The 19,114-nt window shown below is 42.6% G+C and overlaps 1 protein-coding gene across 3 annotated transcripts in view; it reads right to left on the reverse strand.

Moving 5' to 3' along the window:
• Positions 1–19,114, reverse strand: part of SMC1A (structural maintenance of chromosomes 1A) — a 47,350-nt gene that overhangs the window by 13,601 nt on the left and 14,635 nt on the right. For all 3 annotated transcript variants that reach the window (XM_070783577.1, XM_019955796.2, XM_019955798.2), the window contains exons 14-22: positions 18,660–18,776; positions 18,455–18,561; positions 15,329–15,470; positions 12,233–12,378; positions 11,988–12,141; positions 10,735–10,845; positions 2,236–2,392; positions 1,408–1,562; positions 1,145–1,296 (exon numbers count right to left, since the gene is read on the reverse strand). In XM_070783577.1, coding sequence (XP_070639678.1) covers positions 1,145–1,296; positions 1,408–1,562; positions 2,236–2,392; positions 10,735–10,845; positions 11,988–12,141; positions 12,233–12,378; positions 15,329–15,470; positions 18,455–18,561; positions 18,660–18,776 — 1,241 coding nt within the window. The remainder of the gene's footprint in view (positions 1–1,144; positions 1,297–1,407; positions 1,563–2,235; positions 2,393–10,734; positions 10,846–11,987; positions 12,142–12,232; positions 12,379–15,328; positions 15,471–18,454; positions 18,562–18,659; positions 18,777–19,114) is intronic.

Below are 19,114 nucleotides of genomic sequence, written 5' to 3' on the forward strand. Positions count from 1 at the left end.
AGGGAACCGGTAGGTAAGCTGATACTGATGGGAGCAGAGGTAGGGCATGACAGCCCTAGGGCCCATCACACAGGCCAGCACCCCCTTCCGTTTCTTCAGAGACTAAAAACCCCAGGTGTGAATGTTGCCTGAGTCCCTAAAGGCCAGTACACCAACCGAACTCTCTTGTGCTCCAGGATCCATCCATCCATCTCTGCTTTGCATCCATCTCTGCGCTCCAGGATCCCGCAGAACCAAAAGACATGGTCCTCTCTGGAGTGTCCAGGTTGGTTGAGGAGATAAAGCTGTCCTAGGCTCTGGTCATACTGACCAAGCTACCTGGAGGTCGACCCCCACCTACCCACTCACACCATGTCTCCCTGTCTGCGCATGTTGTACCCTCTGCCTTGGAATGCCTACTGGTCTCCCTGGCTAACTTCTACTTATCCTTTGCATTTTCTACTCAAGTGTCACCTGCCCTTGAAAGCCTTTCTTGGCCACCCACACCCTCCCAGATTGGGTTGGTGGCTCTCCTCTGTGCGTCCAACAGCACACACGCTCACCCAGTTACAACATTTAGCTCACTGTTTACACATCTGGCTTCCACTAGACCATGAGCTCCTTGAGGACAGAAACCATGTCTGACTCATCTGTGTCCCTAATCCCCCAACAGGGTCTGGTAAAGAGCAGCCATCAAGAAATGCTCACTGACTGATGCTGTACAATCAAGCACTAAGTTGTAGGGGGGAGTCAGATTCAAGTACTGTTGGCATTTAGGAAGGGGAGGTAAGGATATGCCACAGTGGTTGAAGCAGGCTTCCTAGAGGAAGAGGAGGAGGAGAATGCAATGTGAAGGGGTGGTAGGTGACGGCCAAGCTAGATTTGCATGAAAAGGGCTTATGAGCCAGCAACCATGTGAGCAAAAGCTTGGAGGTGGGACTGAACACATGCAGGGGAGGGCATGCTGAATGGATGAGGGTGGATTGGGAAGATAAGTCCAGGAAACCAAGGACAGATATGCTGCAGCAGGTAGGGAAACAGATGCAATCCAGAGTCCACCAGATCATCTTCACCTCTGCAGATCTATGCATATCCTTGGACCCCAGAGCCTCCAGCGGCCTCAGCACAGTCTCCACCAACTGCCCTGCAGGGGGCACAGCCTTACCTGTGGATGGCAAAGAGCAGGGCCAGAGCTGCAACTGTTTTTTCCCCCCCTGACAAGTTGTCCATGGGTCGGAAGCGTTTGCCAGGAGCCACACAGTTGTAGTTTATGCCATCCAAGTAGGGCTCCTCAGGGTTCTCAGGGCCCAGGAACGCCTAGGGGGAAAGGAGATGGGTCAGGTCTAGATGGGGATGAGGACAAGAAGCCTAGAGGGAAGGTCAAATGAGGATGGGTAGGGGTCATTTGGGCAAGGGGCTCCAGCCTACCTGAGCACTGCTGTTACGAGACAGGGCCTTGTAGATCTCATCAATGTTGGTGGCCACCGATTCAAAACAGGCATTGAAGCGGTCAAAGCGTTCCTTCTTGATCTGTTCAAATGCCTGCTTGGCCTTCTTGGCTCGCTTTCGGGCTGCCTCAAATTCTACCACAAGGGAAAGACAGGTGACCCCTCAGTACCCAGGCTCTGCCAGGGCTGAGATCCATGCTCTGGCAAAAACAAGTAACAATACACAAAGCAGGAACATCCCACAGGGAGGAATGCCTGGGGAGGGGCCCAAGAAGACAATTCCATAATCACCTGTGTCCAGTGGGCTGGTCACATGCTATGTGACCTTAGGCAGGTCATTCATTCTCTAAACCTCAGCAGTTCTCTACTCTAAAGCAGATGTGATAATTCCCTACTACTTAGGGCTCTTGGGAGTTTTGAGTAAGCATGTAAAAACAGGAGCTGTTGGTATGTACAATAGGCCCCTGCCATACCTCCAGACTCCTGCCTTCATCTTGCTGCTGCTGCTAAGTCGCTTCAGTCGTGTCCAACTCTGTGCAACCCATAGACGGCAGCCCACCAGGCTCCCCCGTCCCTGGGATTCTCCAGGCAAGAACACTGGAGTGGGTTGCCATTTCCTTCTCCAATGCATGAAAGTGAAAAGTGAAAGTGAAGTCGCTCAGTCGTGTCCAACTCTTAGCGACCCCATGGACTGCAAGCCTACCAGGCTCCTCCGTCCTTGGGATTTTCCAGGCAAGAGTACTGGAGTGGGGTGCCATTGCCTTCTCCAGCCTTCATCTTAGGCCTGAGTAAAAGAAGAAACTCTTACCGTCTGAGGTCTCTTGGAACTTGTCTCGGACACTTTCCAGCTTTTCCATGGCCTTCATGTTGGGGGCAGCAATACGCTGGAGCACACTCTGCTGCTCATTCAGCTTCTGCTGCAGCGTGTTCATCTCCTGCTTGATCTCCTCCTCAGCCTGGGCATCCTGCAAAGCCCAGGCCCAGCAGCATTAAGAAGGGCCAGGCCCCTACAGAGACACCTGATCCAGCGGGGGCCTGCTCCCATGCACAAGGCAGGTTCTTTTTCCTAACCCTGCTCCTCTCATCAGATCCTGACCAAAGTAACCATTTCCCACTGTCCCTAGAAATTACAGGCTCACGTCACTTTTCTCATCTCTAGCCCTTCCCCTTTGGACTGCAAGGAGATCAAACCAGTCAATGCTAAAGAAAATCAACTCTGAACATTCACTGGAAAGACTGATGCTGAAGCTGAGGCTCCAATACTTTGGGCACCTAATGTGAAGAGCTGACTTATTGGAAAAAATCCTGATGCTGGGAAAAATAGAAGGCAGGAGGAGAAGGGGATGACACAGGACAAGATGGCATCACTGACTCACTGGACATGAGTTTGAACAAGCTCCGTGAGATGGTGAAGGACAAGGAAGCCTGGCATGCTGCAATCCATGGGGACATAAAGGAGTCGGACACAGCTGAGCATCTGAACAACAATAATAAAGCCCTTCCTCCAGGCCCTGTCAGCCTCTCCATCTCTCAGCTGATGGTGTCCCTCTCTGGCTCTCAGCCCAGGTCATGAGCGAGCACCATGTCAGAGTGACCTATAGGCTCCCACACAGGGTGGTCTGGACTTCATTTACAGCTGTACAATGAATAAGACAATGCATATTTTCTGCTCAGATCACTACACCTGAGCAAATTCCACTTGAACTTGGTTTTAAATCTTATGGATACTGCAATGCATATCTGGGCTTGTGCCTTTCTGTCACTTTTAGTCAATAAATATTACTAAATGCCTTCCAACACCAGGCACTGGCCCCTCATATCCTGTGAGCCTGGGCTCCTGTACTCATAGAGCTCATGGAATAACAGAGGAATGTATGTAAGTAAACAATCTCATATAGTGAATACCCAAACAATGTTAAACAGACGATGATGGGTCAGCACACAAGTGCACTTACTCAGATACGGGTTAGGGAAGGCTTTCAGGAATATTTTTAAGCTCAGGCCTATAGGATGAATGGTGAGAATGGAGAGAAGGAATAGTCTTCTATGCAGATATCACATGCAAAACCAGGGTTTATCCATGGTTCATTCAAGGAAATCAAAGCAATTCAAAAGAATAACCAACTTTAATGAACTTCAAAAGCCAAATGGGAATTCCCTGGTGGTCCAGTGGTTAGGATTTGGTGTTTTCATTGCTGGAGTCTGGGTTCAATACCTGATCAGGGAATTAAGATTCTACAAACCAAGCGGCGCAGGGAAAAAAAAAAAAAGTGCCAAATAAAGGGCAATTCAACATGGCAACAGTAGCAACTGTTGTGTGTGTGTGTGTGTGTGTGTGTGCGTGCGCGCGCGCATGCACGTGCACTAGACAGAGGCAAGGCTGGAGGCACATGAAGAAGCTCAATGATAAAAGTGTCTTTTATGCCTTGTAAGACATTTGGGCTTTATCTTAGGTGAGGGTGCCACTGAATGACTTCAAGCACAGGAAGGATACACACACACACACACACACACACACACATATACGTTTTTGAAAAAAAGCCTTTTTGAACATCCCTCTCTATATATAATGCTATGGAGTGATTCATGGATTCAGTAGAAATATGAAAGGTACACAACAGAATGCTATCTTTTATCTAAGAGAGAGAATGTGAATATATTTGCATTTAAGTATGTTTGTATTTTAAACATACAACAAAATGCTAATCCAAAAACTGAAATGGTCACACATAGAGGGAGGTGAAATTAGACAAGAAAAGAAACTAAACTTCTCTTCACATACTTTGTATTATACTTCTGGTTTTAGAATCAAATGAAGAATTTACATAATTATAAAACAAAATTAAGTTGAATCAAAATGTGAAAGCCACTGGGTTAAAAAAGAAATATTAGGGGAACAAGATATTCACAAGATGCCAAAAAGTCACCCTAAAGATGCCTTATTACTTACAATGGTAAAAGTGTATGCTTACTATTGAGAAATCTGGCAATAGATACCTTAACTGAGGCTCAAACTTAGCATCATGCATAGTAGGACACTGACATGTGCCTCCTGCAATATAAAGTACACTAGGGAATTTCCTGGTGGTCTAGTGATTAGGACTCAGCACTTTCATTGGCATGGCCCAGGTTCAATCCCTGGTCAGGGAACTAAGATTCCGCAAATCACTCAGCACAGCCAGGGGCAGGGATGGGGCTGGGGGATGATATGCAGTGAAATGTTCTTGCCAAAAAATTACTTAACCCAAACATATCAAGCCTCTAAAACAGTTCAAACTTCCAATTTATAGGAAATACAAGGTTAGGAGGAACAGATATAGCATCCAGTCCCATCACTTCATGGCAAATAGATGGAGAAACAGTGGAAGCAGTGGCTGACTTTTATTTTTCTGGGCTCCAAAATCACTGCAGATGGTGACTGCAGCCATGAAATTAAAAGATGCTTGCTTCTTGGAAGGAAAGTTATGACTAACCTAGAAAGAAAGTGGAGTCGCTCAGTCATGTCTGACTCTTTGCGACCCCATGGACTGTAGCCCACCAGGCTCCTCCGCCCATGGGATTTTCCAGGCAAGAGTACTGGAGTGGGCTGCCATTTCCTTCTTTAGGGGATCTTCCTGACCCAGGGATCGAACCCAGGTCTCCCGCATTGTAGACAGACGCTCTATCATCTGAGCCACCAGGGAAGTCCTAGATAGCATGTTAAAAAGCAGAGACATTACTTTGCCAACAAAGGTCCGTCTAGTCAAGGCTATGGTTTTTCCAGTAGTCATGTATGGATGTGAGAGTTGGACTATAAAGAAAGCTGAGTGCCAAAGAATTGATGCTTTTGAACTGTGGTGTTGGAGAAGACTCTTGAGAGTTTCTTGGACTGCAAGGAGATCCAACCAGTCCACCCTAAAGGAAATCAGTCCTGAATATTCATTGGAAGGACTGATGTTGAAGCTGAAACTCCAATACTTTGGCCACCTGATGGGAAGAACTGACTCATTGGCAAAGACCCTGATGCCGGGAAAGATTGAAGGCAGGAGGAGAAGGGGACGACAGAGGATGTGATGGTTGGATGGCATCACTGACTCAATGGACATGAGTTTGAGTAAACTCTGGAAGTTGGCAATGGACAGGGAGGCCTGGCGTGCTGCAGTCCATTGGGTCGCAAACAGATGGACAAGACTGAGCAACTGAACTGAATTGAACTGAGAAAAAGAAGTCAGAGCTTTTCAGAGAAATGGCTAATTCCATATCTGGGGTGGAAAATGTAAAGGATGAGCCTGGATGGACACACCAGAAATCAAGGAAGATATCAAAGAGTACAAGAGTTGTGTCAAAATTATTCAGAAGCCAATTTGAATGAGTCCCCATGGGCCAAAGATGCCAACAACTTCATGCAACAAGGATAATAATAAGAGTGCAACACATCAAATGTTTAAATCTAAAAGTTCATAACAACATGAAAACAACTCTGTGGCCATATCTTGAGAATGCCAAAGAACCAACTCATTATAAACTGACAAAGAGAAAGAATCCAGCACATACATCCTGCCTTTCCTATACAAAATACCCCAGGGTAACCAAATAATTGATGAGAGAAAATCTCTTTACAGTGTTTTAGCTAATAAAGAAATGATAGAATAAGACGACCATTTTGCAACCCTCGACAAATTATATAATGGGTCTAGGCAATAACCATCATGGTTGCAAGCTATACAAAAAGAGCTACTGACCAGATGTTATAAACCTCTTGATGGAAGTAACGACCTCATTTGAAGCAGTCTTGACCAAATAAACCCCAAAACTTGAATCGAATCAAACCTCTAGATTTGAGCTGTCCAATATACTGGCCATAAGCCACACATCACTACTGAGCATGAAAAATGCAGCTAGTGTGACTGAGGAACTAAAGTTTTTATTTTACTGAATGTTAGATAATTTAAATTTAAAAACTGATAATTCAGTTACTACGAAACTTCTAAGTATATTTGGAACAACTTGGGTATGTGGTTCTCCGTTTTCAATTGTAAATTTTAGGATATCTAAATACAGATCAAGTATTTTTGAAGAAAATTTAGAATGCAAATGGAGATATGCTAGAAGTGTAAAACAGATAATGAATTTTGAAAACTCAGTACAGAGAGCTGGTCAAATATCTCATCAATAAATTTTATAATGTTTACCATTGAAATGTTAATTCTTTTGGATATACTGGGTTAAACAAAATATAGTATTATAATTAATTTCACTTTTTAAAAGTTACACATGTGATTCATACTATATCTGTATTTAACAGCACTGATCAACATCTAACTACCCACTTACAGGAACTACAGGGTCTAGCAGAACTCATTTTTTTGCTTTGTTCTGGGGCAATATTTTAAAAACCACAGGACATAATCAACAGTATAGAACGTAGAAAATCCTTCAGGAAAAATAAGCAAATTTCTTCAACAACAATAAATATTGTAGAGAAAAACTTTCAGATTAAATGAGACATCAACCAATCACTAAATCAATTATCTCTTTCATTTTATTTGACTCTCAATTCAAACAAGCAAAGTGTGTGTGTGTGTGTAATAATCTGGGAAATGTGAATACTGATCATAATATTAAGGAATTATATAATAATATATAACTCCAATGTCAAGCTATTGGGTTTTTGGTATGATAATTCTAAATATTTTGAAGAATTTTCTCTTATAGAGATACATTCTGAAATATTTACAATACAAATGAAATGACATGGTGTCCAGAATTTACTTTTAAATATCCTGGGGGTGGGGAGGGCGGAGAGGATGGCGTGTGCGGGGGTGCACATGAAACAAGTTTGGCCATGAGTTGATAACTGCTGAAACTGGTGATGGCCATGAGGCAGCACTGTACTATTTTACTTATGCATGTGAAGTTTTCTGTAATAAAAACCTAAAACTAAGAACAGCAAAAATTAACGTGAAGTGGCTCCCAATGGCCAAGAATGGGATACTACGAGTATCAGAAAGAAAAATGACTCCAAATAGACTGAAAAATACCAAAATGCATTTAAGCACTTAAATTCATAAAAAATATAAATTAGAAACCTTACTGATTACCTTTAAAGGTTATAAGGGCAACCAACTCTAAAAGCTGAGAAATAAAGGCAAGGAATTAAGTATTTATTCTACCTTTTCTGTACTAACTGTATTTCAAAGGAACTAAACAGTTGATGTGAGAAAGTTCTTTTTAGAAATCCAATTAATAAACATAGAAGGAATGAAAAAAATCAGAAAATTACCATTTTGCAGCCCTTAATAGATATAGGCAACGATCATTTGTTAATGACTGCTAAAACCTGCTGTGAAAGGCTGATAGGGAACTTGATAAAATTCCCTTAGAAAACTGATGGGGCTAACAACACCTTAACCTGGTGATCATGATTGTTTTTCTTTTTTAACTTTACATTATGTAAATCTTGAAACATTCACAAAAATGCAGATAATGATAAAATGAACCCTCACGTACCTATTATCAGCTTCAATAATTATCAACTTATGGCAAATACGCTGCCATCTACACCCAATTCCTTTCTATATTCAATTATTTTCAAGCAAATCTCAGACATTTCATCCATAAATAATTTCAGTATGTATTTATAAAACAGGGATTCTGAATCTCAGCACTAATATTTCGGGCCAGATGATTTGTTGTTGTGGGTAGTGTCCCTTGTGTACTGTAGGATTTTAGCAGCATCCCTGGTGTCTATCCACTGGATACTGGTAGTAACCCCTGTTCTAGTTCTGACAAGTGGGTGTGAAAGGAGTATCTCCAGACATTACCAAATGTCCCCTGGGGAGGCAAAATCTACCCCACCCATTGAGAACCACTGTTGTAAAACTAAGAATGTTTTTACCACAATACCATTATCACCTAGAAATATTAACAGCAATTCCTGAATATCCATCATAAACTATCTGGACAGTGTTCAAATCATCCTGATCATGCTACGTAAAAAAATTTTTTACAGGTTTTTCAAAGCAAGTTCCACATAACGTGCCCACATTACACTTGGTTGTATGTCTCTTAATTCTCATTTAATCTATAAATTCCCCTGCCTCTCTTTTCTTTGCAATGGATTCAAGGGAGGGTGACAAATTTTAGCTCGTTGATTTGTTTCATAAGTCTATAAAAGTTCTCCCTTTCTGTTTATTTCTTTCTTCCCATTTATTTATGGAAGAGACAAGGTCTTTTGTCCTTTTGAGGTTTCCACAGTCTGGATTTAGCTAACTGTATCCCTGTGCTTTATTTAACATGTTCCTCTGGCATCAGTGTTTCATATAATTGGTGGATATAAAATCTTAGTATTTCATAGGTAATGTCGTGTATTCATCAAATCTTATCACTACAAAGACAGAACTGATATTCAGTGTCTACTGATGTGATGCAAAAGGAAGTTTATAAGTACACAGCACCACCTATGATATATTCTTGCCAAAAATAAAAAATAAACCTGAATCCAATCAAACCACAGATTTACCAATCAGTTTATAGGAAACACAGGGATGGAAGAACACAATCAGTCAAATTCAGAGTATAGAAAATTGTACAAGACCAATGACCCACTTTGTTTTTTTGGGCTCCAAAATCACTGCAGATGGTGATTGCAGCCATGAAATTAAAAGATGCTTACTCCTTGGAAGGAACGTTATGACCAACCTAGACAGCATATTCAAAAGCAGAGACATTACTTTGTCCACAAAGGTCCGTCTAGTCAAGGCTATGGTTTTTCTGGTAGTCATGTATGGATGTGAGAGTTGGACTATAAAGAAAGCTGAGCACTGAAGAATTGATGCTTTTGAACTGTGGTGTTGGAGAAGACTCTTGAGAGTCCCTTGGACTGCAAGGAGATCCAACCAGTCCATCCTAAAGGAGATCAGTCCTGGGTGTTCATTGGTAGGACTGATGTTGAAGCTGAAACTCCAGTACTTTGGCCACCTGATGCAAAGAGCTGACTCATTTGAAAATACCCTGATGCTGGGAAAGATTGAGGGCAGGAGGAGAAGGGGACGACAGAGGATGAGATGGTTGGATGGCATTACCAACTCAATGGACATGGGTTTGGGTAGACTCCAGCAGTTGGTGATGGATAGGGAGGTCTGACGTGGTGCGGTTCATGGGGTCGCAAAGAGTCGGACACGACTGAGCGACTGAACTGAAATGAATGACCCACTTTCTATCATAAAGAGGAAGAAAAAAATAAAAAGGGATAAGAAAATGTTATAGACCATAAGAGACCAATTTTAACACATGGACCTCAATTGAATCCTGATTTAAAAACACATTTTTTTAAAAGATATTTATGGGACATTCATGGAAATCTAAACATTTATTGACTATTAGGTGACATTGCAGAGTCAGTGCTAATTTTTTGGTATGATATTGTGGCTACGTTAAAAAAAAAAAAAAGAATCCTGCCAGAGATAAATACTGAGGTAATTATGAATGAAATACCTAGAATTTGATTTTAAATTTGCCAATTAGGAGGGGGAAGGGTATAAAAAACAGGATTGACCATATGCTGCTAATTATTAAAGCTGAATGACTGGTACCTGGGGTTCATTATATCATTCTCTCTACTTCCGTATCTGTTTGAAAGTTTCCATAATAAAACGCTTTTTTAAAATATCAAGTTCCCCTGGCTATAATGATAGCTTGTAAAGCATCAGAAACTATTCAGGGGGCTCCTGTAGTAGTCCATGTGAGAGGTGAAAGCAGCCTGCACTAGATTACAGTACAAACAGAGAAAAGTAGAATTCAGTAGACATTTGGAAGGTAGAATCAACAGGGCTTGCTAATTCATTAAATATGCAAAGTGAGAGAGAGTCAAGGACACTGAAGAGGCAGATTTGGGGAGGAAGGCTGGGGTTTGAGGTACCTGTGGGACCTAGCATAGAGATAGCAGCTGAAGTCCTGGGAGAGGAAATATGAAGGATGAGAACCCCACATAAGGAAAGGATGCCTGGGACAGAGCCCTGAGGAACCCCCAAAGTTTATCTGTTCACTGTACAGGAGCTTGTTCTCCATGTATCTAGGCTGAGATGTGTACACAGGTGGAAGGGGGAGACTGGTAACAGGCAGGGACGGGGGCAGCTGGGAGTTGGGGGTAGAAGATGTGCCTGTGTCTGTGTGTGCATATGAGGGGAGAACCTAGATCACAACTCCACCCCCTTGCCAGTTTGCCCTTCTTTCCAGACATGGTCTGTCTCCACAGGGCCCCCAGATGGGCTGACCCTCTCTCTGGACAGCTGGGAAGATGACCCCACCCCCGAGGCTTGAACCTCACCTTCAGATCCTCACACAGGTCGCCGTAGTCAATCTCGATGAGGGCCTCTCGTGCATAGATATTGGAAGTCCGTTGGGAGCCACTCACTGAATCCTCCCCTTGGGAGCTACCCTGCAATAGTGAGAGTCAAATGCAGCTGACTGGCCATAAGAGTACTCCTCTAGAGGGGGGCTTCTTGGCAGCCTTTGATGCCTTTGAGAAGCACCTTGATAGAAAGCACTTGTGGTAGAAGAAGAGCAGCTTTGATGGCAGAAAGCCCTGAGTTCAAAATTGGGCTCTACCACTGACTCATGGTGTGACCCTGGGCAAGACATGCTGTTGCTCAAATCCTCATTGAAACACACAAACCCTCATCTGTAACATGGGACCATGCCTGCCTGGCAAGGCTGTGCTTAGGATTAGAAGTAGTTATATCATGTGCTACCATGATGCCTGGCACACTGCCAGTGTTCAGAAGATTTTTCTGAATTAAATGGAAAGCTATTTGGGAAGAAAGGAGGGAGAAACACATGTGGGACTGAGATACATGTTCAGGTGAAAGACAAGATATCTACAGACCTCCTCTCAGTTAACAGTCCCGCCCTCTTGCTATCAAGCCTCACTTCCAGTGGATAAAATGCCTTGGCTCTTCTATTGGCTTGTGTCTGTCCCTTTCCCATAACTATGCTTCATCACCTTTGCGTTGCTGCTGTCCCTTACCCAATCCTTTCCTGACCATCCTCTCTCACTGTAGCTAAGTTACCATCCCTTAGGACCCTCAGCTTCCATCTTCCTTTGCTCTTGGGATGAGATGGTTAGATAGCATCACCAACTCAATAGACATGAATTTGAGCAAACTCTGGGAGACAGTGAAGGACAGTGAAGCCTGGCATGCTGCAGTCCATAGGGTTGCAAAGAGTTGGACATGACTGAGTGACTGAACAACACCCAATATCCATAATCTGCTGGAACTATCTTAGCTCAGGTCCCTGAGATTCATGAATGATTTCCTCTTCTTCTGGCTTACCTCCCTCTCCACCTACTAACATACACCCTACCCCCAAAACTGCCCTCTGACATCAAGGCTATTACCTTTCACCTTACCTGTCTTCACAGCCTCACCCTGCCTCATCTCCTCTGCATCACTCCTTTTGTCACTCACCACCCTCACCCACCATCCTTCTCTCTCTCACCTGCCCTCCCTGGCCACCTTCATCCTCCATCTCTGGTTATGTTGTTCACTGCCCACACCCACCACCAGCCATGATACTCACCTCTTCCTGACTGATATCATCCATGGTGCCCTTAGACAGTGGCAACTTGATGTCCTGCATCTTGCAGGCCTGTAGCAGGTTGTGGCGGTCACTGCGCTTCTGTTCAAGCTTGGTCTCAATGGCTGTCACTTCCTTCTGTAAATGGGTCATTTCCCTAAGAAGATTCAGGGAGATAGGTGAGATCCAAATCCAGCAAGCTGCCCATAATACATACTTCCCCCAAGCCCAGACCTGAACCCACTCACTTGTTGGCGCCCCCCAGTTTCTTACGAATCTCCTCCATCTCGTGGTTCTTGTCATTCACCTCTGACTTCTTGGCCAGGTGCTGGTTCTTCAGGTCTTGTAGCTGGGCCATGGTCTCATCTATGATCTTCATATGTCTTTGCTCCTCCTGGGCCCAGCAGGGGGAACAGGACAAGAAGTGAAGGCTTTCCCTCCATCCCCACTGGAATGGAATGGAAATCTTCTCCCTCTGTGCCCACCCTTTCTACCAGGTAGTTTGTTGGAATCTATCTTCAATGAGCTCTGCTTTTACAAACCCCCATCACTCCTCTGGCTTCGTTTACCTTTTTCCAAATTATTTTGTTGACCTCCCCCCAACCCCAATATGCAAACTGCCTGCTGTAGAAATGTTCGAAGTATAAAAAAGTATGAAGTAGGATGAAAAAAAGAAATTACTTGAAATCCCACCAGGCAGAGGTAACCAATTAACATTTAGCCTGCTGCTAGGTCGCTTCAGTCGTGTCCGACTCTGTGCGACCCCATGGACTGCAGCCTACCAGGCTTCTCCGTCCATGGGATTCTCCAGGCAATAGTACTGGAGTGGGTTGCCATTTCCTTCTCCAATGCATGAAAGTGGAAAGTGAAAGTGAAGTCGCTCAGTCGTGTCCGACTCTTAGCGACCCCATGGACTGCGGCCTACCAGGCTCTTCCATCCATGGGATTTTCCAGGCAAGAGTACTGGAGTGGGGTGCCATTGCCCTCTCCGAACATTTAGCCTATCACCTCCCAACATTACTTACAGACAAGTCTATATAGTTGAGACTAAATTATAATTAAAAGTCTATATTCTGACTTAATGTTATTTAAGCATCTTTTCCACATCAACATTACACGACCAACAACAACATCAATGTTTTTAAAAAGCATAATACTGTATGTTTTCCATGAGAACACATATAAGAGGACTTCCCTTGTGGCTCAGCTGGTAAAGAATCTGCTGCATTGCAGGAGACCTGGGTTCAATCCCTGGGTTGGGAAGGTCACTGGAGAAGGGAAAGGTTACCACTCCAGTACTCTGGCCTGGAGAATTCCACGGACTGTATAGTCCATGGGGTCGCAAATAGTCAGACATGACTGAGAGACCTTCACTTTAACTTTTCACACATATAAGAATGTAATTACATGACTGAGGGACTTTCACTTTTCACACATATAAGAATGTAATTAATGCCTATAAAGTCTGGAAGAATACACTCTATATGGCACTGGCCCTAGGAAGAGTAAAAGGACTGGGACTGAGAGTGGTCAGTCAATGGGGATTATAATCTTACTTATTATGTTCTGATTTTTTTTTTAAGGAGAACATTTTCATTTTGATCTGAAAGTCACAGAAGGGGATATATCTGCAATGCACAAGAAATAATATGCATACAGAGAGTGCAAATGCTAATATGGCAAATAATGACTGATGAATCTTGGTGACAAGTAGATGGGAGTTCTTAGTACTATTTTCGCAACTTTCTGCTAAATTTAAAACGATTTCAAAATAAAAAGTCAAAAAGAAATAGATGATTCTGGATCATCTACATATCTACCTACTCCTGCCCCAGGATTTTACTACCCAATCTCTATTTGCATTGAAGATTGCAGTGACACCAAAGAAGACTACTTCAGTCATCAGGGTTTAATGGAGGAAAAAAAAACAACAACAAACAAAACCATACAACCAACAACAAACAAAGGCAGACATAAAAGTCAAATGATGTACTTAAGCCAAGTGAGAATCAAATCGCCTCAGGTAGGGATGTTGCAAGGAACTAAAGTTTCACAGCAATTTAGGGAATTCCCTGGTGGTCCAATGGTTGACTCTACATTCCCAGTGCAGGGGCCTGGCTTTGAGTCCTGGCCAGGGAACTAGATCCCAAGTGCCACAACTAAAGATCCTGCATGCCCTAACGAAGAACTGCAGCCAAAGAAATTTTTTAAAAAATATTCCATAGGAATTTAAAGAGAAGGGGTGTGGGTAAATCAGTCGTCAAATAACTGGTGGAACAGGCATGCTTGACTCAAAGAAACTGAGCCATGGCAGTCAGCACAGGCACACTGTGAATACGAACTCAGTTTCAGCAAAACACCATCACCTGTTGCACTGAGTTCATGTGGTTAATTATAAAATTAATTTGGAAGTTTGTCCTGCCTTTTTGGTTAAGTGGTATGTTTGTACATATTTAACATTAAGGATATTTTAAGCCAATATAAATCTTTAAAAGAGGTCAGTATATTACTCAAATTTGAAACTATTAAACTACACAAATACTTACATGAATGTAGCATAATTTGCTTCAATCCTAATTCCTAGGAGACATGGGACAGTTTCCTATATGGAACTATAAATATTTGTCACTAATTATCAACCTGTGTGCACAAAGCTATGCCAGCACTTTGGATCTCCTCAGGTATTAGTGAGTTAGGAGAAATGTATTCTGAAGACTCTCAATGGATGCTGCCATATGGCCTAAGAATGCCGGTCTCCTGTGCAACATGCTAGTATCCTTTTTTTTTTTTTTTAAATCTTGGGTGATGTGATAAGAAACAAATTACATGTAATTATTGTTTTAATTTGCATTCCTTTGAGTTCTACTAAGGCTCAATTGGAGAAGGCAATGGCACCCCACTCCAGTACTCTTGCCTGGAAAATCCCATGGGTGGCGGAGCCTGGTAGGCTGCAGTCCATGGAGTTGCTAAGAGTCGGACACAGCTGAGTGACTTCACTTTCACTTTTCACTTTCATGCATTGGAGAAGGAAATGGCAGCCCACTCCAGTACTATTGCCTGGAGAATCCCAGGGATGGGGGAGCCTGGTTGGCTTCCATCTATGGAATCGAGCAGAGTTGGACACGACTGAAGCGACTTAGCAGCAGTAGCAGCAGCAAGGCTCAATTATGGATATGTATTTATGGGTTATCTGAATCTCTCCTTGAACTGTTGATGCCACTCATTTTTCTCCCTATTTAGGTCTTGGTGTTTTTCTTATTTAGAGGAGGGCTTTATAAATTATGGATATTATCTCTTCTAATTTTTTCTCCTAGTTTTTAGTTTTTCATGTTCTCCTTTCTTACCTTCTTGAGCTTTTCTATCTCATTTTCATCTTTTTTCACTGTCTGCTCCCACATGTGCACTTTATCCTGGTCCTCCTTCAGTTGGTTCTTTTCAAAATCCAACTGGATACCCAAACGAGTCTTCTGATTCTCAAACTCCAAACTGTGGGGAGAAAGGAGAACAGGGCACAGGGACTCAGTTACTGCTGAATATAAGTCACCACTGAGCTCATCCACACAGATCCATATAAAACTGTCCCCTCAAGTTACAAAACTAAGTTCCCTGGCCTAGCTTTGTAGATACGGCACAAGGCAGCAGAGGAGATTGGGCCAAACTCTATTAATTTTCCTTTAAACACTGGCGCCCTGCCCCAACAAGTTCCTAGAAGCGGATATAAAAAGGTCCACCTGAATCCACTAGCTATGTTAATTCCTATTTATTAAGCTTCTGTGTAGTTTACATACATTACCTCTAATCCTCTAATAGCTCTACAAATAGGCATTATTATCGCATTTCTACAAAAAAGGAAACTTGAGCCAAGAGGTAAAAGACTTTGCCTAAGGCCATACAGCTAGCAAATGTGAGATCAGATCCCAGTCTATAAACACCAAAACCTGGGATTCTTCTCCTATGGCATCCTTACAGGATAATGTGGTAGGATAAGAGGATTGGTATCCCAACTCTGCCATTTACTGGTAGTGAATCTCAGACAAGTTAATTATATCTCTTTACCTGTTTTTTCAACTGAAAAATGGAAATAACAATAGTACTTACCTCAGTTATTGGGAATTAATATGTATAAAATTTTTAGAACCTTGCCTAGTACACAGTAAGTACTCAATAAATTTTAGTTAATATCACCATCTCCAGGCTGACTGACTGTATTCAGTTCATGGGCTTTGACTCTTTCTAACTGTCCCCAAACCCCTGCATATACCTCTGCCCCAAGATTCCAGAACTTCTATGAGGGCAGAGATTGGATAGTTAAAAAAAAAAAAAAAAAAATGGAGAAAACAGATCCCTGGTAGTTCCCTCCTCCCTAACTCTTTAGAAACTAAAAAAGTATGCAACTAGCATACACAGATATTAGCAGGACAGGCAGGGCTAACTTCCAACTGCCCCTCCACCCCCCAATATGGTGTGACAGATGTTGCCAGATGTCATGCTAGCAGCTTAAACCTATTAGTCACCATAATCCAAAGAGAATGTAATTAACTCTATAATTTTGAGCTATGCAATTTTAAGTTCAATCTCTTAAGAATGACTCATAAAGCCTTCTGTGATCTGGCCCCTGCTGACCTCTCCAACACCCCCACCTTCCTCCTGACCCCATTTTTCCGCTCCAGACATTCAATACTTAGTTTACAGAACAAGGCATGCTCTCTCACACCTCTGAGCATGCTGTTCTCACTGCTTGGAACTCCCTTCTGTGTACTGCCTGGCTGGCTAAATCACTCTATAGGTCCCCAGTTCATCACTTCTTGTTTTGTAAAACCTTTCCTGAGGATTGCGAACAGGTTCTTCGTTTCTATTATACTTTGTTGAGTTCCTCCCTTTTGGGTGCAGTTGAGTTAATCATACCCCAGAGTTCATGTAACTTTTATGATCACTGTCTGTATGAGACCTTTCCCTTGTCTCCTTGGGTTCAATCAGATTTCTACTATTATGTTCCCAACAGTGAGCAAATACACAGAAATGATGTACATTATACACAGATAGGTAGATACATACATATGTATATAACCTTAAAATGCATATACTTGTAAAAATGTCGCTTTTAAATTTACACAAATGTACAGTGTTATAAATTTATCCTTGTTACTCTGTAAATCTAGTTCCTGTCTGAACAGAGTATTCCATAGTCTGTACAGTCATCACATTTAACTTGTATTTCCCTGCAGTGACAGCTGTCTACATTGCTATCAATGTCCCACTATCACAAAGTACGCCAAATGAACAACTCTGAATCTGTCTCTTTGAGACCTGGTGGCCAAAACTCTTTGGGATAGAGACCCAAGGAGTGGCTCTGCTAAGTCAAAGGGTTCATGTAGACTTATTTTCACCAAATGCTGCTAAGTTGTTTTAATTTGAATTTATCTGATTAGGAATGAGACTGGACATCAACTCACGGTTGTTAGCCATTCGAGCTTCTCTTTCCATGAAATGCTATATGTGACTACATCCTGTTCATTCTTCTACTGAGTCTCTAGGTTTTTTTTTTTTTTCCTTCTTGTTGATCTACAGTTCCTTGAACATTTTCCTCTGTACTTTCTATCTACCTAAAGTACAGCATTATTCTGAAATTGCTAATCTACTTGTTTATCTCCTCCACTATCCCCAAAACTCCCTCAGGACAGGGACAGTCTCTGATTCAATTCTATATTTCTTGAGCCTGGCTTGGGGGTAGGAGACCAATGAACTGTTACAATATGGGTGATGGGCTGACTGAAGCCCAGGATTCAAGGGGTGACCTCCTTCAGAGAGACTGTCATGTTCATCTATCTTACCCTCATCTCCCCACTGTTTCCAATACCTAGCACAGGACAACTTGGCACAAGGTTGGTTGAACAAATGAATAATTAAAGTGGGAAAGAAAAGAGAAACTTGCTTTGTTCTTACTATTCTTCCAACCTAGAACTTTGGCCCTCCTCTCACTCATCACCTATTAGGATAATGACAATAATAAAAGCTAGTATCTATTGGGAGTTCCCTGGGTGGTTCTAGTGGTTAGGCTTTCACTGCTGTGGCCTATTATCTACTGCTCTTAGTAGGTGCTAAGTATTATGCTAAATACTTTATAAAGATTAAGCCCAACCTCTGATCCACCTGACAATCTATGAGATAGGTATCATTATTATCCCATCTGACACATAAGGAAACTGGGGCTTAGAGAGGTCATTATCCAAGATAAATGAACTTTGGGGCTGGGATTTTAATCCAGGTAAACCATGTTTAAAGCTGGCACTCTTAATCCCTATACTGTGACACGTGATCCCTGATGTCCCTGTTCTTTAAAGGTGACTACAATAAATGTCCATCATTCTAAAAGCTGCTCCTTAACTTATGATGGTATTTGACTCCCCAGATGTCAGGCTAGGGGCTCAAGGATACCTCAATCTCCCCCTTCCACCCAGACTTCCACCTACCGCTTCTTGGCAATTTCATTCTGCCGCTTCACCTTCTCTTCCTCAAACTCCCGGATATTGCGCACACCAATCTCCCGACAAAACTCTTCAAATACTTCATCCTCTACCTAAGGAGAGAAGCAAGGGAGAGAAAAGGCCCTTTGGGTCAGAATGCTGCTTCCAATCCTAGTCCTGCCCGTGCTGAGCAGGTACATCCTCTACCAACCTGGTTCATCTTCTCCTTTAAGTCTTTCATTTCCCTCTCTCGGCTCTGGATGATCCTCTTGATATCATTGATTCGAGGCCCAAAGTTGGCTAGCTCACTCTCCAGCTTGGACTTTTCCTATAAGAAATGGAATTGAGAGGACAAAAGAGACCAGGATCCTTAGAGAAAGAGCCACCCTGTGTGTACCAGTCCCGTGGACAAAAAGGGCTAACTCTCCACACACTGAGAACCTGACTTAGCACTGCTCCACTCAAGGCTGCATCATCTCTCGAACCATCATATGGCTTCCTTCCCTGGCCTCCAGTCTGTCAGCTTCAATCCAAAAGGCTGGGCACACAATAAACATTATTATTTACAGGTCTACACTTTCCTCATCTATAACCCTTGGAGCCAGGTGTGTCCTGGAATTTACTTTTTGATTTTAGAAAAATGACATATATACTACATATTATATA

Source organism: Bos indicus, chromosome X (assembly GCF_029378745.1).
Source record: "Bos indicus isolate NIAB-ARS_2022 breed Sahiwal x Tharparkar chromosome X, NIAB-ARS_B.indTharparkar_mat_pri_1.0, whole genome shotgun sequence".
In the NCBI taxonomy this organism is placed as follows: domain Eukaryota; kingdom Metazoa; phylum Chordata; class Mammalia; order Artiodactyla; family Bovidae; genus Bos; species Bos indicus.